Source organism: Elgaria multicarinata, chromosome 5 (genome assembly GCF_023053635.1).
Source record: "Elgaria multicarinata webbii isolate HBS135686 ecotype San Diego chromosome 5, rElgMul1.1.pri, whole genome shotgun sequence".
NCBI classification, from domain to species: Eukaryota; Metazoa; Chordata; class Lepidosauria; order Squamata; family Anguidae; genus Elgaria; species Elgaria multicarinata.
In genome coordinates this window covers 125,758,702-125,782,090 of record NC_086175.1, presented here as the reverse complement: position 1 = coordinate 125,782,090, position 23,389 = coordinate 125,758,702, and the positions used below count along the sequence as shown (strand labels likewise).

General features: G+C 41.3%; 1 protein-coding gene across 1 annotated transcript in view; it reads left to right on the top strand.

Moving 5' to 3' along the window:
• The window catches only part of TMEM135 (transmembrane protein 135), a 213,148-nt gene that overhangs the window by 77,142 nt on the left and 112,617 nt on the right, over positions 1–23,389 (top strand). The window contains exon 5 of the mRNA XM_063127182.1: positions 8,693–8,758. Within this exon, the coding sequence (XP_062983252.1) occupies positions 8,693–8,758 (66 nt within the window). The remainder of the gene's footprint in view (positions 1–8,692; positions 8,759–23,389) is intronic.

The window sequence follows — 23,389 nt, the reverse complement described above, 5'->3', positions numbered from 1 at the left end:
TGGAAGAAACAAGTTGGAGTGTACACTTTTAAGATGATTGGCGCTATACCTGACCTATAGCATACTCCGTTCACAGGTGCTCTTGTATTTAGTGATCTTGAAGTGTTGAGTTTAATGTGGCACCATCTTTGTGAGCTCCCCCTGTCGAACTTTACAATACATACTTTTTTTAAAAAAAAGCCCTCTCAATTGTGTAGCTAACTGTGCTCAGAATTAGCCCTAAATGGAGTATAAGCAGGGCTTCTGTGCTTAATTTATGATATTTATGGTGTAGGGAAAAATGACAATGATATGACATGCAGCATAGTTGTATACATGTTTATATGGAAATAAATCCCACCCAGTCTAGAAGTACTTCCTTTCTTGTACATGTACATAGGATTCTATAGGACCAGTCTGTGCACCAAGACTTTCACCCAACCAGGAACATTAGCCTCTGGTGCTCTCATGTCACTTCAGAACTTTGTCTCGTTCTTGATGCTGAAACAAAAAAGTCATCTCCATGTGCTTTAGAAATCCGGTAGGATCATAGAGTTGCAAGAGACCTCAGAGATCATCTAGTCCAACCTCTCGTTTGGATTACTGCAATGCGTTATACGTGGGGCTGCCTTTGAAAACGGTCCGGAAACTTCAACTGGTGCAAAACAGGGCAGCAAGGTTATTAACAGGGACTGGCCGGCGAGATCACATTACGCCAGTCCTTTTACAACTTCATTGGCTGCCAGTCCAGGTCCGGGCCCAATTCAAAGTGCTGGTATTGACATTTAAAGCCCTAAATGGTTTGGGGCCAGGTTATCTGAAGGAACGCCTCCTCCCATATGTACCTACCCGGACCTTAAGATCATCTACAGGGGCCCTTCTCCGTGAGCCCCTGCCAAAGGAAGTGAGGCAGGTGGCTACTAGGAGGAGGGCTTTCTCCGCTGTGGCACCCCGGTTGTGGAACGAGCTCCCCAGAGAGGTCCGCCTGGCGCCTACACTGTACTGCTTTCGTCGCCAGCTGAAGACCTTTTTATTCACTCAGTATTTTAACACTTAATTTTAACTTAAATTTAAATTTTACTGTTTTAACTCTGTATTTTAATCTTATATCAACTTTGCTGTGTGGTTTTATCCTGGTTGCGCTTTTTATACTGTATTTCGTAATTGTGTTTTAACCTGTTGGGTGTTTTACTGTGGTTTTAATTTTTGTGAACCGCCCAGAGAGCTTCGGCTATTGGGCAGTATAAAAATGTAATAAATAAATAAATAAATAAATACAAGGATGGCCATTTTCACCCATTGGTTCTATTCCTGCCCTTTGGAGTAACAAAGAACAAGTCTGCTCCATCTTCTGCATGGTAGCCTTTCAGATATTTGAAGACTGTTATCATGTCTCCTATTAATCTTCTCTTCTTCAGGCTAAACATACCCAGCTCTTTCAACTGTTCCTCTTAGGACTTCGTTTCCAGATCCTTTACCATAGAGCACCCAGAGCTGGGCACAGTGCTTAAAATGTGGACTGACCAACCTCAAGACCTCTTTCTTAGTCAATCACCACTCACTCAGATCCCATCATTGTATATGTGAAGTTGGGATTTTTTCTTCAATATGCATCACTTTACCCTTGCTTACATTGAACCGGATTTGCTATTTTCATGCCCAGTCCCCCAGTTTGGAGAGATCATTTTGGAGCTCTTTGCTTTTCCCTTTTTGTTTTAACCAGCTGAATAATTTGTGGTAGTCAGCAAACTTGGCCACTTCACTCACTGCTCATCCGAAATCCAGATCATTTCTGAACAATTTTAAAATGCACTGGCTTCAGTACCGATCCTTGGGTTGAATTCATGCCATGCATGATCGAAAGCTGATATGAGCAAAATAATTGGCATGCTATCTTGCAAAATAATTGACATACTATTCAAATGGTATGAGGGAACATAATACTGTCGCCCGCTGTCATGTTGCATCTGGTCTGTGATGAAGTAATATACATTTCAGAGGGGTGGGGAGAGAACATACACACATTTCTATTGGATTTAATTACAACTTATTTGTCTGATGAATTAGGCTTTGGCCCATGAAAACTTATGCTGCAATAAATGGCATTTGATCTTGGGATGGTTAGAGCCATTTGGGTGGTCTGGCCACAATCCAGAATATCAAAACAGAAGTAATAGTCACTGTGCCTTAAGGAGTACTACAAATCTGTGCCTATTTCCATTTGTGAGATATGTTCGCAGCCGTTTACAGTGTGTGGAGCAGAATGAATCTTACTGTCTGGATTAAAACTTGATAGGAAGGTTGTGACTTCGAACTCTGGAGCAAAATGTACACATGTTTGTTACTTGCTGTAGGCCCAAAATATATTGCTATATTTCTTTGGGCATGAGTTAAACACTTTGAAGTCCTGTTGATTTCTCTTAAACACAGGATTAATTCAACCAGTAAAATAAATAGGATGGAAAAGAGCTTAACTTTGGCTGGAATAACAATGCTTCTTGTGAAGCATTTTGTTTTGGGGGCTAATTGTTGACATTTGCTCATTGTTTCTTTAGACTACAGAGTTCTGATGCACAATATGTTGAGTTCCTTATCATTCTTGAGAACATATAAAACTCTTGGAGTAACTGGTTTACTGCTTATAGTAACACTTGGTAGGTTACCATATCACTGCCATTCCCTTGAGCACAGCGTTTAGTCCATGCCATACACTAATCAACAACCATTTCTGTGTCTCATTAGACATTTAGTCTGTTCAACAACAATGTACTATTCAGCCATGAAAGATAGGCTTTGAGTCAAAACTGGTCACATTGTTTATGTCACTTGTAAGGAAACTACCGTTTATAACATGCATATTGTTTGGATAAATGTTCCGTTTTAGCTTGAATGAGAGTATTATGAGTGTGTATTTATATTGTCCTGTAGCATGCTATATATATTTGTGTACACAGTTGTGAATGTGTTCACATAGCTGCCTACACATAAAGCAAGATTACGTTGTAGCCCCCATTCCCATTTATTCCCTCATTTAGCACATCACGGTGTGGGGCTGTTACTTTTCCATAAACTTAATTAGCACATGTTTTCTAATGCAGGAAACAGCTGATCTACTTCAATTCATTTTGTTGGGGTTAGGAATGGGCAAATTAGTTTGTTTCTGGTCTCTATCACTTTCACATTTGTTCACCCATAAGTTCTTTCTGTTTACTCATCAATCTGCAGTTTAAAAATGCATTTAAATATGCATTTCTAAATGCATTTCCCCTTCAAAATATGCAATGTTGAATGTACCTTGATACATTTTTGAGCTGAGAAATGTGCCTGAGCATTCAAGAAGTACAAAAGCCAATGGATAATTAAGTTCCAATCTGCACATTAATCCAGGAAGTGCGGGTCAGTTCCTATTGGAATTTGCAAAGATTGAATTCCTGGAGCATTCCTAGCCAGGATCAGCTTATGGCTGTGAAGTCTCCTTGCCTATAGCCCTGGTATGCAAGGGAAAATTGAGGAATAACTGTAGAGATATGATGCCATTTTGAAGTTTGTGTGTGTTAGCTTAGTCTTATACTTTATGCCCCCTCATCCTACATGTGGTTCATGTAATGTTCCCAGACAGTCTCCCATCTAGTCAGCTATTGATTATACACCATTTTTATTTGTTTGTTTGTTTATTTATTGCATTTCTATACTGCCCAAAATTAAAACCATAAAGCACAACCTAAGTATAAAACTTTAGCCACAATATAAAACTGCAATATATAAGCACAAGCAGAATATAACTGAGCAGCAATGCAGAGATTTAAAATACAGATTTAAAGCAGCTAGACTGGGATGGTAAAATGTTAAATAAAAATAAAAATAAAAAGGTCTTCCCCTGGTGTTGGAAAGAATATAACGTAGGTGTAACCTCTCTAGGAATCATTCCACAGCCAGAGTGCCACAGCAGAAAAGGCCTTCCTCCTGGCAATGGCTCACGGAGAAGAACCTCTGAAGATGATCTTACTTGTGGGAGGAGGTGTTCTTTCAGATAACCTGGCCCCAAGCTGTTTAAAGCTTTGATTGTTAATACTAACACTTTGAATCAGGCCAGACCTGGACTGGCAGCCGGTGAAGCTGGAAAAAGAATGGCATAATGTGTTCTCGTTGTACCAGTCCCTTTTCCAAGTCCCGGTCCCAAGCCCCTTTCCCAAATACCAGTCCCTTTCCCAAGTACTGGCTCTCCAGTATTTGGGAAAGGGACTGGTACTTGCCAAAGTTTCCATGAGCTTCAGGAGATTATTATGTTACTCTAAATTTGAATTTTTACAAATTCTGAATTGGATTTGTCTACATCTGTATAGATCTTGGAAGGCTTAGTCTGAGAGGAATTGTAAAGTTGGTAGACAGTGGAAGGAAGCATAAGAGAAGCAAGGGGGAAGGGAAGGAGATTTCAGGGACATTGCAAAAGGAAAATCATAGAATTTTTCATAGAAAATCATAGAATCATAGAATAGCAGAGTTGGAAGGGGCCTACAAGGCCATCGAGTCCAACTCCCTGCTCAGTGCAGGAATCATCATGAGGGTTGTCTCATCTAACAGCATATACAGTAAAGGTTATTACTATTTAATCAATGCATTACCTGGAAGTATTTATATATATCCATCTTTATTTGACTGAATGGCTGTGGCATCATTAATTGATTTTCAAATACTTGTGTACATAAGAACATAAGAAGAGCTATGCTGGATCAGACCAGCTTCTGTTCATACAATGGCCAGCCAGCTGTCGATCAGGGACCCACAAGCAGGACATGGTGCAACAGCACCCTTTTGCCCATGTTCCCCAGCAACTAGTATATATAGGCTTGCTGCCTCTGATTACTGGAGGTAGCATGGAGGTATCAGGACTAGTAGCCATGGATAGCTGTCTTTTAAGAATTTGTCTAATCTTCATTTAAAACCACCCAAATGGGTGGTCATCACTATATCTTGTGGTAGCAAATTCCATAGCTTAGCTATGCGCTGTGTGAAAAATCTCCCACCAATCAGCTTCATGGGATGACTTAAGGGTCTGGTATTATGAGAGAGGGAGAAAAATATCTCTCTATTCACGTTCTCCAAACCATGCACAATGTTGTAGACCTCTATCATGTAGACGTCTTTTGTCTGATCCAGCATGGTGCTTCCTATGTCATCCTCTCTCCATATATGTATTCCTGCAGAAAATAGCCTTATTCCTCACCCCCATCCAGTCCTTTGCTTGTCCACATGGAACCTCAATAGGGTTCTGATCGCTCTCATGGGCCCACCTTTTGAGCTGAAGGCCACAGTCCCCTTAAGGGAGCTGACCCTTAAGACAGTGTTCTTAGGAGTAATCAGATCTCTCTGGCAGATATTGAAGTTGGGGTGCTGTCATCTAACTTCTGCCTGTACATCTTCTACAATGACACAGAGGACGCAGGAGGTAATAATACCTAGACTCATAGAATCATGGACTAGTTGAGCTGGAAGGCACCTATAAGGCCATTGAGGCCAACGCAACACTCAAGTCCAACGCCATGCAGGAATTCACATTAAAGCATGCCTAACAGGTTTCTGTCCAGCTGCATCTTGAATGCCTCTAGTGTGGGAGAGCGCCCCCCCCAAGTCATTGGTTCCATTGTCGTACTGCTCTAACAGTCAGGAAGTTTTTCCTGATGTCCAACCAAAATCTGGCTTCCTGTAACTTGAGCCCATTATTCTGTGTTCTGCTCTCTGGGATGATCAAGAAGAGATCCTGACTCTCCTCTTGTGTGACAATCTTTCAGGTATTTGAAGAGTGATATCATGTCTCCCCTCAGTCTTCTCTTCTCTAGGCTCAGTTCTTTCAATCTCTTCTCATAGGGCTTTGTTTCTAGACCCCTTATCATCCTAGTTGCCCTCCTCTGAACCCCCATCATTCTACTTCTTTCATTCTACCCCAACACATTTCACTGGTAGGAGCTACCTGGCCTATGCTAGATGAAAGAAGGGCATCCTGGTTCTGCCTGTCTAGGAGAAAGAACCACTTGTTCATCTCTTACCCAGTGGAGTCTGGTGGCTCTGGTGTCAGTGGGGTTGTGAATCCGCTCCAGGTTTCAGTCAGAACACTAAAAGGAACTAACCTTCACACCTTGGATACCTCCTTTAGAGTTCTGATTGCTCCTGACTGAAACCCGGAGCAGTTTCACTGACCCACTGACATTGGGGCCAGCAGCCCCCACTGCTCTTACATTGACTAATCATTGGGCAAAGATTTTCCAAAAACCACACAGACAAGATGGATTAGGGAGTGTATCATGAAGGCTTATAAGGTTCTTAGCATGTTTCTCTTACAGGGCATAACAGGGCATTTCTTGAGGGGTGGGGCAGCTACCTTTGCTGCTTTTAGAGGATGCACACCTTTGGACAAAGTATGCAGAGTGGCTATGTGGTCATTTATTTATTTATTACATTTTTATACCGCCCAATAGCCGAAGCTCTCTGGGCGGTTTACAAAAATCCCTGCATACCTTTACAAAGCAGTGCAGGATAGATTCGTTTACCTCAGCAGAGGCTGCATTTGGGAAGTGGGTTCTTTAGAGAGCTGCGAGTCCAACAGGCTGTTTCTTTTATACTGTTAGCTTATTTGATTTTTAGTGATTTGTAATTGTTTTGTAATGGTTCATGCTTTGTTTCAATTTGGATGCCCTCTTGGGATCCCCCCCCCTTAAGATTGAAAAGTGAATAAAAATAAGTTGAGTAAAGTCAAATGGGTAAGCAAGCTTGCAAAAGACCTTATTTGTCCCTTGACATTTATATCGGCTTTTGAGTAAAGATTATTTGTTTAAAGTGATTAAGACTTTATTTTTATCTGGATGTTGATTTTTAAAGATGTTGGAAGCTTGCATAGAAGAAGTAGGGCTTCAGTACATAGTACTCCTAATGCTGTACGGAAATAGTTCACTATTATAATTTGAGAGATTTTCAGCTGTATGAAATTTTCAAAGGAAATGTTATGTACATTTCTAACAGAATTTGCATTTAAATCGATTGTTATCAAATGGTATCAATAATTATTAATATCTTCCCCCACAAATTCAAATTTCTATTTTAATTTAATTTAATTTTTAAGAGCTTTTATGTTAAATTGTTTTAACACTTCCAATATTTTTTCTGTCTTCATGAGGGTTTGTATTTTAATACAATCTCGATATACTTCGCATTCATATCTCTCCCTTCCTGACTTATTAAATAACCCCTTAAATAGTCTGCTCCCTCTGTCTGCATTAACGAAAAGACCTACAGTTGAGAAGCTTTATGCATGTTGAGCCTGCTCCCCCTCCCCCAAAAAACGTCTCATTTAAGTAGGAAACTTAAGCATAGTTCTGAAATACTGTAGGCATCTGAGTAGTGATCCTATAAAGAAATCTATGGTCCCAGATTCACAAGTGCTATGAATCTCTCTCTCTCTCCCCTCTCTCCCCCCCCTCTCCGTCCCCCCCTCTCCGTCCCCCCCTCTCCGTCCCCCTCCCTCCATCCCCACCCCTCTCTCTTTTTCCTAAGGAGCTTTGACAATTGATTTTAGTTATGTGAGTACAAGTATATTAAAGGAGATGTCTTATCAGTAGGGGAAGAATGAAAGTCACACACACCACTGGCTCTCAATAGAAACAAAGGGAGCTTAGCAGTATTGACAGAATGCTCTATTTGGCTGAAACATCCTTAAAATGTTGGTGGAAAGAACTGATGAAAGAAATCAATTCTGAAGAACACAAAAGGTTGTATGAGGTTCTCACCCCTTTAATCTTCAAGAGGGTGAAGAAGAATTAGGTCTTGGAGTTGCTATGGACTTCTTGTGGGTGTAAATGAGCTAATAAATTGAGGTTGTGAGTAGGCAGTGACATTCTTTGGCAACAAAAAGTTAAAAGTACAAAGAAATAAAAGTGCTTATAGATGTATTGAAACATGGGAGGGGAAGATAAAAGTATTGTGTATATGCATGCATGAACATACTCTGGCTACACTTTTAAAGGAAAATAATTTTCAATGAATATTGTGTGTTTAAAAATTATTTATGTCATGTACCTCTTTTCCTTATCCATTTTTTTTTTAAATGCACTTGTCTTTTACCAGGGCGAGTCCTTATATCTCTAACCATTTAGCTCTTTCAGTCATGACAAAACCAGAGACACTGATAAGAACAGCAAGCGCTTTTGCCAACTATTTCCCTCTTTTTCTATTTTGTTTTATCTTTCCGTGATGTTAGTGGTGTTGAGAAAAGTGGATTATGCAGTGTCCATTGTAGGGAAATCTCATACTTTCTTTAAATAGTTTTACATAAAAGCTGTTGTACTGAGCTCTACAGAAGAAAGACCCTTTGATTTCGTGTTAAAGCACAGGCCTATACTTTTACTATAATAAATACCATTTTAAACAATTCTGGGTTTTGTTGGCATGCGGTTGGATCGTCTTTTTTCTTTTCTTATCATTTTGTATGTTGTCCAACTATTCTTATTTAAGGACTTGGTTACAAAAATACTTAATAAAAAATAACAGTCCTATGTGTGCTTTTTTGGAAGCAGGTCCCATTGAGTTTGGTGGAACTTATACTGAAGCAAGTCTTTGTAAAATTGCAACCTAAATATAGTCTGTCTTATGGCTGAAATTATTTGAAAAAAGGTTGCCAAATTTGACTGCTTTTTTAAAATAACATTTTGCTTTTTGTCTGCAGGCCACAGAAACACTATTTCGCATGGGAGTGTCAAGAGGAACAATTACTCCTTTAAGACATGGCGAGGTAACAATATGTTTGTTTTTCATGTGTGAGATACTGTTTTAAAGCTAAACTTTTTGCAATGTTGGGCAAAATGAATTCTTGGAGTTGTTGAGGGCTGATAAAAAAAACCTGAGAAATGGGTCGTTTTGTAGATCCTCCTCCTCACCATCTCCTCTATTAGCGATATCCAAGTGTATGTGCCAATACTCATATACGTATCTAAAACAGTACCTCTCACCCACCAGAAGGTAGGCATCAGAGGCTCAGGGGAACTCTCAAGGTTTGCAGAACTACAATAAATCTAAAGAAAAATACCCCATCTCAGCAGTCCAGTGAGGATTGGAGTGGTGTATCTCTGTGTATGTGGGGGAGGGTGGGAATGGAATGGATTACCTGAAAGAAGCTACGACTGGCTGAATACTCCATACTGCAACGTTTTGTTGCAGTTCCCACTTGCATAAGGGCTAATATTTGCGACATGACCATGTTTAGAGCGGATTAGTGTTACGGACTGATGATTCTTATTAGATATGCAAAGCAAAAAATAAAATAAAAATGCAGAATTAATACAGAATTTTTTAAATTACATATTTTTTTTAAAAAAATGTCCAAGTACAATAATTTACCCCAGTTATTATTCCAATTACAATACCTCAGCTTAACACATATGTAAAATATCTAAAGTTGCTAACTCTCCTGGTCTAAGCCTATTCCAATAATTAATGAACAGCCTCTAGATATAAAATATATGAGTTGAATTTATTCTTCCCTTCCACAACACCTTAACTTGTTATTTTGTTCATTATTTTATTTATTTATTTATTTATTACATTTTTATACTGCCCAATAGCTGAAGCTCTCTGGGCAGTTCACAAAAATTAAAACCATGAAGAACATAAAAACAACCAACAATTTAAAAACACAAATACAAAATACAATATAAAAAGCACAACCAGGATAAAACCACACAGCAAAATTTGATATAGGTTAAAATATGAGATTAAAACAACAAAGTTTAAATTTAAGTTAAATTAAGTGTTAAAATACTGAGAAAATAAAAAAGGTCTTCAGCTGGTGACGGAAGGAAAACAGTGTAGGCGCCAAGTGAACCTCTCTGGGGAGCTCTTTTCACAACCGGGGTGCCACAGCAGAGAAAGTCCTCCTCCTAGTAGCCACCTGCCTCACTTCCTTTGGCAGGGGCTCATGGAGAAGGACCCCTGTGGATGATCTTAAGGTCCGGGCAGGCACATATGGGAGGAGGCGTTCCTTCAAATAACCCGGCCCCAAACCTTATGAAGAAGGTCTATATCTTCTTTTTCCATTGTGCAAGGGAAGGGAAATGTGGTGTCCATCAAACTTTTGCTAGGAGAATCATTACACCTATTCTGTGCCTGTCCTTTTATTGGCCCAGCACTCTAAGAGCTCACAGGAGTAAGCATTATTACATGTGCATGCACAGATTGTATTACATGTTACATTACATGCACAGTGTGGGACATATGCATTAAACTCCCGTTTGCCTTACCCCTCTCTCTTCTCCCTTCCTGAGCATCCAAAGCTCAAACTTTGAACTTTTTCAAAGTTTCAAAAATTTCTGCATGTCTATACTGCTCAAACTTCAGTTTATAACAGAAATGAGCAAAATTGGACTGGATGACCTATAGTAATAAGCCTTATACTACTGTATTCTTATGTAAGTTTCCCCCCTCACCTTTACACATCTTTGCCCCTTTGCAGAAGCAAATTTTAAACTTTTTTGGCTGTGGTGGGGTGGCAGCGCGCTTAAGTTCTAGCAAATATAGCAGTACAGGGGAACATTTCTGACTATGAGCAAATTTGCTATTTATTGGAATCATATATGTACTTTAGACGAAGCGGCTATTTGACTGTGGTGGCACCAGTTTCAGCAACAAGGGTGAAGTGCAGCCCCAGGTGGTTTCCAGGGTGGCCCCTGGGTTGCCCACTCCTCTATATCTTGTACTTGTGTCTCTGGGCCTTGCTAGACCCTGCCGGATAAGCCGGCAGGGAGGCGGGGCGACGGCGTGTTAACTTTAGCGCGCGCCGCCCCGCCTCCTAGACGGACGACGCGCAGGGACGACGGAAGCCCTGCAGCGTCGGCCATTTTTTGTTGTTGTTAAAGGGGCCACGTGCGCCCCGAAGACTCCGGACAAGGTAAGGGTTTGGTTTTTTTACTTAAGCCCCCCATCTGCCCTCCCTCCCTGTCCCCGTCCCGTGTGTCGCCCTCCGCCCCCCTCGCCCTCCCGTGTGTCGCATTGTCGCCCTCCGCCCCCTCGCCCTCCCGTGTGTCGCCCTCCGCCCCCCTCGCCCTTTCGTGTGTTGCGTTGTCACCCTCCGCCCCCCTCGCCCTCCCGTGTGTCCCGTGTGTCGCCCTCCGCCCCCCTCGCCCTCCCGTGTGTCACGTTGTCACCCTCCGCCATCCCCTCTCCTGCCGGTCCGGCCTTCCCCCCATCTCTCCCCCCCCCCCGGGATGCCCCTGGCCTGATGGGCGCAGCGCTCTTAAGAGCGCTGTGCCCAGTCCGTGGCTTTTCCCGGCTACTCATGAGTAAGCAAGAGCCGCAAAAAGCCACGGACCTTCCTAGACGTTCCGCAGCCCTGGCCTGAGGCCGGGGCTGCGGAAAAGGTGCGCCATAAGCAACTTTGCTTATGGCGCGCTAAGGGAGTCTTCAGTGCGCCTTGACCCCGGATTCCCCTGTGCGTCATCTGGACGCACAGCAGGGAAACCGGGCCTCAAAGCGCACTAAGGCCTCGTCTAGCAAGGTCCTCTGTGTATACTTTCTTTGTGAAGTTTATTTTGCGTGTTGAAAACGACAAATATAACGGAATGAGCTTTAGAAATAGACCAAAAGTATTTAGATCTCTAGGTATGAAGATAAAAATGAATAGGCCAGGTGGGTTAATTTTGCTCTGGCTGACAATACAGTCAGAACTGAAGCAATTACAACTTTGGGTGAAGTTCTAACTGTGCATTGTTTGGTTCTGAAGTGCTAACTTGGCAGCAAAATCCAGAGGCTAGATTGTTGGGAAGGTCTAGCAGGCTTTTGGAAGGAGGAATCAATTCAAATAGGATTATAACCTGGGAGCGGAGTTTTGGTGATTGGTTTTAACCAGTGTATAGCAGCTAGTACATATTAAACTAATAAACGATAATGACAAAACATATTTCATGATTTGTGTCAATATGATAATCAGTACTAGAGCTGGAGGTAGGCAGAGAAAGGCAAGACTAGTCTTGAATGAATAACAGATTCCCATGTTGCACTGTAGCAAACAGATCCCAAAAATGCTATTCAAAGCGAAGAGTCACTAAGGACTATTTAGGGTTGGCTTGTTTCCAAGCTCAGATGGATTTGCAGTTTATAATGCTGAATGTTTGAGGGAAATCTTTTCCCTTACTTCCTGCTTGCAGCTTTTCTTTATGCCAGGAGATTCATCTCCTCAGTCTCACTGGCTGCAAATACAGTTTTCTTTTGTCAACCTTTCCACACAAGAAATCAGGTATTCTTTGGGTTTTTTTTGCTGAAAGCCGTGTTATTTGCTGTTTACATATGGATCACAGAATTATTGACAAGGTTTTGGCACAGGGTTTGGAAATGTTCTTGCCAAATATCATTTCTCCAAGTAAGACAGATAATTCTTGGAATGGTTTTCCTGTTCAACAGCATCCACAAGGTTGTGAAAAATTACCTCAGGACTTGTTATGGCCATGAAGTTGACTGATCTCCAAGAAGTCTAATAGTACCAGGGGAGGTAATGAAATTCAAGAATATAATTGCTTTCAGGATTGAGCACATTTCTCTCCTTGTTGTTGAAGTATTTCTATCAAGACTCGCTTTCAGAAAATGTGTGTCAGTTCAGAGGTCACCCGTTTCTCCTCTTGCTCTTAGGCACTGCGGTAGTATCTGACTGCTTTTGGATTTTGTAAAGGTTTTGTCAGTCAGGAACATAACTGGGGAGCATTAGTTATTTCAATATTTCATTGTACTCTAGTTTTCTGCTTTTTAAAACAGTTGTGTTTCAAGGACTATCTCAAAGGGTGTTTGTGCCTCTTGAAGCCTACCAAATTCCAAAAAAAAAAAAAAATTAATTGGGATATTTGTCATTAAGGACCATTGTTTCATAACATAACTTACTACATGCCAAATGATAACAGATGTACAAAAGCTGGATATAATTCTGAAATTAGCAGTTTGGGAATAGTGATTCGCTGGACGAAGGCGATTTGCATTGCCCTCCCATGTATCCCAAAATGGTATAATTCTCAGGAAAGTTCTTGGAGAGATTACCACTGTTTGCTTGTTGCTAGGCAACAACCTCCTTATTTATGAATTTAGTGACTGGCTCCCCTGATTTCCTGCAGGTTCAATCAAGACCTTGAAGTAAAATAAAAATAAAAATCTGGTATCTTAGGCAATTGTACGCCCTAACTCCCAATCAATTTTGTGAGAAATTGAATGTATTTGCCATATATGAATGGGTGTTTCTGTCTCAAGTGTGGAACAGTAAGACAGTCTCAGTAGATTTCCAGTTTATTGGCTGTTCTAGGACAGTGCAAAATTGGAGATACAAGAAATCTGTATCCCTGAAGAAGTGAGCAGACACACAGTGGACAAAAAGTGATATTTGGTTGCTGTGGAAAGGAGGAGTTTGTTTTCTCCAAACATTGTGAAGCTGGCTGTTAGATTCTTCCCAGAATCTCCTTTTTCTCTTAGGGCAAGCTGCCAATTTGATTACTAGGACCAGCTTACACACCTTTCGATGTTAGCCTGCTGGGGTCGAAACACATCTCAAAATGCCACCGTTTTCAACATTCGGTTGAGATGGATCTGGCTTATATCCAGGCGCCTACTGAAAGCTAAATTTCAAGGCGCTCTTGCTGCTCATCTATGTTCTAATGAACGCTCTAATAGTGTTGTAATTTTTACCCAGATCATGTTGCTTGAGGCAGCCAAACAACTGGGATATGGCCAGGGTTGAAGCAATATTTCAGCAGCTGCCTGGCAAGAATTATGGATTAGTTGCTGCCAAGTCCTTAGAGCAGGGACCTGGTGGTGGTGGTGGGGCTGTAAAGTGTTCCCTAGTAGGATTAGCTCATCTAGTTTTCATTCTTAATTACAGCCTCTATCCTGGAAAATCTCTCTCTGAATCTTGCCCACCCCCACCGGGAGAAGGTAACACGTGAATTAGCGTATGTGGTGTTGATCATCTGATTACCCCATCTGGGGATGGATGTAGTGGTTAAGGAGGGGACCATGTTTAATCATAGAATAGTAGAGTTGGAAGGGGCCTATAAGGCCATCTAGTCCAACCCCCTGCTCAATGCAGGAATCTACCTTAAAGTATCCCTGACAGATAGCTGTCCAGCTGCCTCTTGAATGCCTCTAGTGTGGGAGAGCCCACTACTTCCCTAAGTAATTGGTTCCATTGTTGTACTGCCCTTATAGTCAGGAAGTTTTTCCTGATGTCCAGCCGGAATCTGGATTCCTTTAACTTGAGCCCATTATTCTGTGTCCTGCACTCTGGGAGGATCGAGAAGAGATCCTGGCCCTCCTCTGAGTGACAACCTTTTAAGTATTTGAAGAGTGCTATCATGTCTCTCCTCAATCTTCTCTTCTCCAGGCTAAACATGCCCAGTTCTTTCAGTCTCTCTTCATAGGGCTTTGTTTCCAGACCCCTGATCATCCTTGTTGCTCTCCTCTGAACCCCCTCCAGCTTGTCTGCATCCTTCTTGAATTGTGGAGCCCAGAACTGGACACAATACTCTAGATGAGGCCTAACCAGTGCTGAATAGAGGGGAAACAGTACTTCGCACATGTTGGTTGTTGTTGTTATTATTCTTATTCTTGTAACATACACCCATGTAGTATGGGACTCTGTTGTTAACCTTCAGAGAGGACAGGACAAAGCACAGGCTGTTCCAGTAGAATCAGAAAGGCAGAAACAAAAAGGGACTATGGACGGAAAGGATTCTCCAGTGGTGGTGACCTGCAAGGTTTGTGTTCCTGCCTTAGATCAACATGGCATACAGCTGCAACAAGTGCAAGCTGGTTGCACTATTGGAAGAAAAAGTGAGTGTACTTGAGCGATGAGTGTCCACCTTCCAAGGAATAAGAGAAGACAAAGAGTTCTTAGACAGAACGGTGGAACTTCAACAGCAGAGAGAAGCACAGGAGGTGGAAAAGCAACAGCAAGTTGAAGCAGAAGTGTGGAATGCTGAGGCAGTGAAAGCTGAAGAAGAGGAATCTACCTGGAAAAGGGTGACAGTTAGGAGCAGAAGAACTAGAAGACACTCTGCACCAGTGGAACCACTAGAGCTATGTAACCGCTTTCAGGTACTGGAAGAGGAGACTGGAGGACATTCTGCAGAGGGCAGCTTGGCTCAATTATTAATTTTTGGTGTGAGATTTCTGGAACTTGTACTGAGCAGAGATTCTTCCCAGAATGTCATGAGTTCTTATATCTCTATACTTCTCTTAAACAGACAGTACAAGTGTGGCTGAGAAGATGATGATGATGATGATGATGTATCCTGTTTATATTCCGCCTATATACAAAATAATGTAAGCAGGATACAAAGTTAAAAACAATTTAAACAAAATAAAATAATCAATAAAATGATGCGACATAAAACAATATATAGCAGCCAAGAATAAATTTCTAAAGAGGAAAGGTCTACCGGAATAATAAGAGTTTTAATGCCTTCTGAAAGACATTCAAAGAAGTCAGCAGGTGCATTTCAATATTCAGGTCATTCCACAGCTGAGGAGTGGCAAAGGAAAAGGTCCTCTGGTGTGTGATTGCCAATCTCACATTAGGCAGTTACAGCAGATGACCCTCTGAGGACCCTAAGTGGTGGGCTGGAACATAGGAGACAAGACCATGTCCAGGTAAGAACCAGCACTTTATATTTTGCCTGGAAACGAATTGACAGCCAGTATAAAGATTTCTGGAGGGGAATGTGAAGGTTTCACTGAACTTAAAAGGCAAACCACCAGACTGTGACTGAGGTATGGGAAATCTGAATGAACAGAAATATTTGTATGTATATGAGCACATATCATGAAAGGGATGTGAATATGTCTGTGCGTAGTGGAAATAATGATGGTACCTGGGAGAAGTATGAAAATCAGGGTATATGGCTGCAAATAGGAGTGTGTGTGTGTGCGCGTGCTTGTTGATGCCAGATGTCTGTGAATGTGAAAGGAGTAGAAGTGTGTGTGTGTGGTTTATGGAAGACAGCCAGTGTGGTGTCATGGTTAAGAATGTTGGACTGGGAGTCAGGAGATCCAGGTTCTAGTCCTTACTCAGCCATGGAAGCTCATTGGGTGACTTTGGGCCAATCACAAGCTTTCAGTCCAGGCTACCTCACAGGGTGGTTGTTGTGAGGATAAAATGGAGAGAAGGAAGATTATTTATGCCACCTTGGATTCCTTTAGGAGGAAAAAAGACAGGATATAAATGAAATAAATCAATAAGAGAGTGAAGAATAGGAACAGTGAAATCCTAGTTAGAATCCTATTCCCAGTCTTCCCTGTGCATTTTAAGGCATGGATGGAGAGGATGGATTGAAAGGCATACATTACACTAAGTAGTACTTCATAGAAATACCCAACCCCACCCCTGAAAAATACAATGTACATGTCACATTACACCATTTTATGATGCTCAGTGGATGGTCGTTGACAAGTCACTATATTTCAAATACAGTCCTCATATCAAAGTGTCTGGTGATGATGGTGATGATGATGATGATAATAATAATAATAATAATAATAATAATAATAATAATAATAAATAATTTATTACATTTCAATACCACCCCATACCCAAAGCTCTTTGGGTATATAAAACACTTCTCTGAGCTTCTTGGAGGAATAGCTGGATGTAAATGTAATAAATAACTTTTGATTTTATTATATGTAAAACATATGATGTTTATGTACCTGGATTTAGATGTGTATAAAAGAAAACATTTAAACATCCAAGCCCAATGCATTCTTTTTATGCCATATGCAACATGGCATGGTGCTGACATGTTCCTTTTAAACAAGGCATCTCTTCTTTAGGGAAGGAATTTATTCTTGACAGCGTTGAATTATTGTGCTGTCTCTTATTTTTAACCCTTGAAATAGTCACATAATGATCTTTCTGTTTGATAAATCGTATAATACATGAGAGAGAGCTGGAGTTCATAAGCTGCTTTCTTTTAGACTGAAAAAGCAGCGAAAGTAACTAAAGCCGATTCTGATTTAATTATTATTGTTTTCAGTATGCTTCCCCCCCCCTCCAGCTTGAGGGCATGCCAGGCCCTAGTCACAGGCATATTATAGAGTAAAATAGTGATGTGATCTTAGACATCTGATCTCCTCACCCCTCTCCTTCATATCACAAAGATGTCATTATTATCGTAGGTTCAAAAGTTCTGTTCTCACGGATAGCTTGATCATCTCCAATTTCCACCACCGTTGTCTGAATGCTTTGTTGCTATCATTTTAGTTTGTGGAGAAGCTAACAAATGTTTGTACTATGCTTATTTTTTTCATTGTACATACATTATTCATTATAATTACAGCATCATATTAGCAACCCTAATTTTGTGGTCTTAGATGACTCCCCTCCCCCTCTTTTTAAGCAACATATGAGTTTAAGGATATGGTCCTGTAAGCTGAAATGTCTCGCACTCAGTTGTCTCAGATTTGACATTTGTAGAAAGCTGAGTACAATAAAGATTTCCTGGAATGCTTGAGCAGAGTGTGAGAAATAATACTTTTCTAGAATTCTGTAACCCTGTAACACTGTTAACGTGTATGCTTCAAGAATGTTAACTATTGGCAAAAGGAAGATTAAGTGCAAGTTAATACGATGGAATTTTTCCTCCGATGACATCATAAAAGCTTATGACAATACTAGCCATTTGATGCTTATTGGAGTCCATGCCATTTCCCCCCCTGTTCTTAGCAAATTACATGCAAATCCAGAATATGCAGGATATTATTTTACTCAGAAGATCCTGTGCTACCTAAAATAATTCAAATCACTCCTACTAAGATAAATTCTTTTGACTGCATGTTCTCTGTGCTTCACAGTGGATGAAAATATCCTATTAAGCAAAACCTGGCCATCTGTATCTTTCCTAGGTGAAGCAGAATGATACTTTTAAAATATATCTTCTGGGTCTTTGTGCTGGGATCTCTTGACTTTCTCTTGAAATATAACACCAAAGAATAAGCTCATATGTACAGGAATCACACAGATGCTGGATTAGGACATGGGATAGGAAATTTACAGTGCTAAGAACTGTGAATGAGGTGTGCTGATTGCCTTGGCTGAAAAAGTGCTGTGTACTCCCCACAATGCATTATTCTATCCTAGACACTTCCTTGAATATTGGCCCTAAAGTAGGGTGACCATATGGAAAGGAGGACAGGGCTCCTGTATCTTTAACAGTTGTATAGAAAAGGTAATTTCAGCAGGTGTCATTTGCAGCACCTGGTGAAATTCCCTCTTCATCACAATGGTTAAAGCTGCAGGAGCCCTGCCCTCTTGACCAGATACAAAAAAGGGTAGGGCTCCAGCAGTTTTAACTGTCATGACGAAGAGGGAATTTCACCAGGTGCTGCAAATGACACCTGCTGAAATTCCCCTTTTCTGTGCAACTGTTAAAAGTTACAGGAGCCCTGTCCTCCTTCCCATATGGTCACCCTACCCTAAACCCAAAGCCAAGTGTGAAAGATTATAGTGGCGTTTAGTAAGTAGTTCAGTTACCCATTTGGATATTTTCAGCTCATACAATGAAGGCCGTCATAATGCTCCTCTTAGCTAACGTTTTTTATGGTGCTGCACAGCTTTGCCGTTCCGTAGAAACGTGTCACTGTCACTCCCCCTCCTTTTTTTCTCCCCAGATTATAAGCAGGCATTGCTCTTTGTGTGCATGCTTATAATATTTAATCGCTAATCTTAAAACTACACCCACTCCAAAGAACAGCCCGCCTTATGTGAGAAAGGGAAAGCTCATATGTACAGGAAACACACACAGGCCGTGTTGGAACATAACACAGGAAACGTATACAGGAAACAGCGCATAGTTAAATTATGGAATTCACTACCACAAGATGTAGTGATGGTCACCAATTTGGATGGCTGTAAAAGGGGGTTGGATAAATTTCTGGAGGCGAAGGCTATCAACGGCTACTAGCCCTGATGGTTGTGTGCTATCTCCAGTATCCGAGGCAGTAAGCCTGTGTGCACCAGTTGCTGGGGAACATGGGAGGGAGGGTGCTGTTGCACCATGTCCTGCTTTGTTGGTCCCTGGTCAGCAGCTGGTTGGCCACTGAGTGAACAGAGTGCTGGACTAGATGGACCCTTGGTCTGATCCAGCAGGGCTCTTGTTATATTATGTTTTTATAGACCTGGTTTGCACGATGGAACAACCCATGTTTTGTTAACTGTGAATTGTTTGGGAGTGAATGAGCATGCTGGCTCCTGAGCACTCGCCTGTTCCCAATCAGCTAAACAGCCCATGGGTTGTTTAGAACATGTGGAGCGGGATATAAATATTGTAAATAAATCTTTAAATAAAAATCAGAAGCAGGCAAGCAGTTGGGAGTCAGAATGTTTGCTCGCTTCTATTCATTCCCAGACAACTTATGGTTAAACCGTGGTTTGTTACATTGTGTGAACTGGGTCAGTGTGTTAAGAATTGTAATGGAAGTGTGCTGATGCAGATAATTCTCAAAGGCCTGGTTCAGACAACAAGCTAAACCATGCTGCTTAACCACAGAATGGTTGTGAATGCTGATCTACACCAAGCAGGATATAACACTTTAAAAACGGTATGAAAACGGTATTTGTAATGTGTCCTGGGCCTGAACAGTTGTCATAACCATTATAAACCGTTTTAAGCAGTAGTGTAGATGCTGCCTTAACCATTTTGTGGTAAAGCAGCATGGTTTAGCATGTTGTCTGAACCAGGCCTTTGTCATTTTCATGGCCATGGCTGAGGATGTATTGTATACCAGCGCTCCCTAAGAGAAACACATCTCTGCTCATCTCTTCTCTGTTTTTCACAACTTGCTCAAGCTGCCTGCATGGTTTGCATTCTACTTGTTCAATAAAGCCAAGGAGTAATGAGAAATTAACTGGCAGATGTGGAATTATAAGGCTGTGTGGGTTTAGAGAATGGGAACTCCTGGTTACTTCTGGGGAGCAATTGCTGAAAGTATTTCCTGGAATTTCTGAAAATTTGTAGCCCCATCTATCTCTAGGATGCACTGGGAAGTGCAGTGACCCCAAACATTAAAGTTGGAAGCAAATATGTTTGAATGCTGTGGGGATGTTTTAAGCTTGTGATGAGCTCAGACATCTGCAAGTGCTTAACAGTTCTGTGAGTTATTATTTGGCACTCTGAAACAGAGGAAAAAGGCTGTACAATGTTTGTTGCCAATGCAGTTATGAACATAGGAAGTTGCCTTTGGTTATCTAGTTCAGAATTGTTTACTCTACACTTGAATGGCAAGGGCTCTCCAGAGTTTCAGGCAGGCATCTTTTCCAGCCCTATTTGGAGGGGTTGAAGATTAAACTTGGGACCTTTGTATGTGAAGTATGTTCATTTCTCCTTTCCCTTGTAGGTTGCCAAATTTAAGTTGAAAAAGACTCGTTCCTGGTCAGGGCTGAATGGCAGAGCCTAGAAAAGCCTTTCCCAAAGAGGATTGCAACTCCCATTAGCACTGACCTTTGGTCATGTTGTCTGGCTGATGGGTGTTGTAGTACAAAACTTCTGGAGGGGAGTCCATTGGGGAAGCCTGGCCTAAAAGAAGTAAGGTTGCAGAGTCCGGTGGACTCCAGCAGGAAATAATAGTAAAAGCCAGCAGCTATGGTGGGCTTTGTAGCTTATGGTGGGATTCAACTCGCCCATCTTTCACAATCCCCAGTAGTGGTGAGGCTTGTGGGGCAGAGGGGGTGGGGCCCATGGAGGTTATACTAGCATCCACTGGCCGGATACCGCTTCTAAAATGTGTCGTTTAGATATCTAATAATTACAAAAATTAAAACCAATCTGCATCTTATTTAAAGGTGAAGGTGAACATAATATGAAAAGTGAGTTCACAGCATGTGCTCACTGTGTGAGCCTGCTTCTTCCTGTCTTTGCAACTAAAATGACAGATGTTAGGATACCAGCGAATGAAATGCTGACTCAGAAGTCTGTCTTGCCTCTTGCACTATGCTTATGGTGTTTTGCCTGCTTTTTAATTTTGCTTAAAGGGTCTTGCGAACAATTATCTATTCATTTATTTGCTTATTAAAAACCTTTAAAAAATGCAAAACTGCTCCAGGGATGGGATATTTCTGACATCTTGGGGGAGGGGCAGCCAACCTGTGTCAAGAACGGCTGATTTCTGCTTTAAATTTATAGCTTGACACATCTACACTCCAATCCTGATTCTGGAGAATAATAGATATCATTGGACTGAATGCAGAGAGGGCATTTCCACAGTAGCTTTACTGCTCTACAAATGTTATGTCTGTCTTTGTTTATATTTTGCTTTGGGCACTCGTTTGCCAAACCACTAACTACATTTTAAACATGGTAATATTAAATCTTGTTCTGCCTTTTCTGCAAAAGAGAACAGCAGCAGTGAAAATGTAAATACAATCACCCAACTGTGCATCCACAATGTCTTAATGTGCCTTTTTTCCCCTGTATTGTGGCCCTAAATATGGAATTTACACTGCTGAAGTTGGGTCTTTTCTTTCCCCCAGGTCCCTATGCCGGTGATTCATATAGTTTTGTAGAAAATAAATTTAAATTAACAAGAAAACAGTGATAAATGGCTACTGCAATATATTTAACAATATAGTAAGTAGCTTTGTTCTTTTAACTCATTTTCCCCCACTCGCTTGTTTGGGAAACAGGAAAATGTATTCTCTCTCTTTTTATTTTAAGGAGTACATCTGGTTTAGTAATTTACAAAGACATGTGGCATTAATTAGTTTCCTATATAGAAGCTTCTATTATAGCTGTGGATCTGTCTTTCCATTCATTACACAAAAATGGAAATGTAAGTATTGCTGTTTGTTTGAAGCGTCTCCATATGTTCAAGCTACTGGGAAGTGAGTGGCTTTGTAGCTGCTACTAGATTGTGGGATATTGTAGAAGTGTGGTGAATTCTCAGGTCCTTCATTGCTTTTTCTCTATGTCTGCTGCACGTGGTTTTGTGGTTCAACAAACCTCCAAATCAGTGTTTTACAAAGAGGCAAGAGCTTTCAGCTGCTCCTAGTTCTGGATCTCCAACTCCCAAGGAAAACTTTTGGATGGACAGAACTAGGAGTTTCTTGTGCATGTGGGTAGGCCAAGTGTGGAGAATATATGTTTCACCGCTTTCTACATGTGTTTTCAAGAGATCTGGGGTTGTATTTTGCCTTCCTTGTTTCAGAAACTGGATGTCATTAAAATTCCAGAGGACTTTACTTAGTGAAGCTTTTCGCACAGAATCATGTGCTATAAGAGATGATTTGGGTGCTTCAGATTCTCTGTGTTATCTGGTTTTTACTTATAAAGCTCTACATGGCTTGGGACCACAATACCTGATGGAACGCCTCTCCCGACATGAAAATACCTGTACACTGCACTCAACATCTAAGGTCCTCCTCCAGGTGCCTACTCCGAGGGAAGCTCGGAGGATGGCAACAAGGGAGAGGGCCTTTTCAGTGGTGGGCCCCCCCAATTTTGGAATGATCTCCCCGATGTGGCTCGCTTGGCCCCAACACTATTATCTTTTTGGCGCCAGGTCAAGACTTTTCTCTTCTCCCAGGCATTTAACAGCATTTAACAACACTAAGTTTGTTTTTAATGGACCCCAGAACTGTTGTTTTTAAATGGATACCGTTGTTTTTATACTGTTGTTTTTATGTTTTTGGTTTAAAATTTTGTGTACTTTTTAATGTTCACTGTTTTTAACTTTTGTAAACAGCCCAGAGAGCTTCAGCTATGGGGCTGTTTATAAATGTAATAAATAAATAAATAATCTCCCATAATGCAAATCAGGTGTAATGTGCTGTTTCCCCGAGTCAGTCCCCTCCCTTGTGCCCCACCAAGCTGTCCCACAGAGCCACCTACCCAGCATGAGGCCAGGGGAGTCCCCACCACTGTTCCCTAGGGATATTATTATTATTATTATTATTATTATTATTATTCTGCCTAATAGACGAAGCTTGTCAGATGCAGAAAGCTTGCCCCTCTCAAACAAATTCAAGGGTTAAGCTGGATTTTTGGACTGGATAGGGCTCTGCAGAGGAAACGGAAGAACTCTTTGATAGGATAACCTCCCTTGTGGACTGTGGGAATGCTGTGGACGTCATATATCTTGACTTCAGCAAAGCTTTTGACAAAGTACCACATGACATTCTGATTAACAAACTAGCTAAAAGTGGGCTAGATGGAACAACTATTAGGTGGATTCACAGTTGGCTACAGAATCGGACTCAAAGAGTACTTATCAATGGAACCTTCTCAAACTGGGGAGAGGCAACGAGTGGGGTGCCGCAGGGCTCAGTCCTGGGCCCAGTGCTCTTCAACATTTTTATTAATGATTTGGACGAGGAGGTGCAGGGAATGCTGATCAAATTTGCAGATGA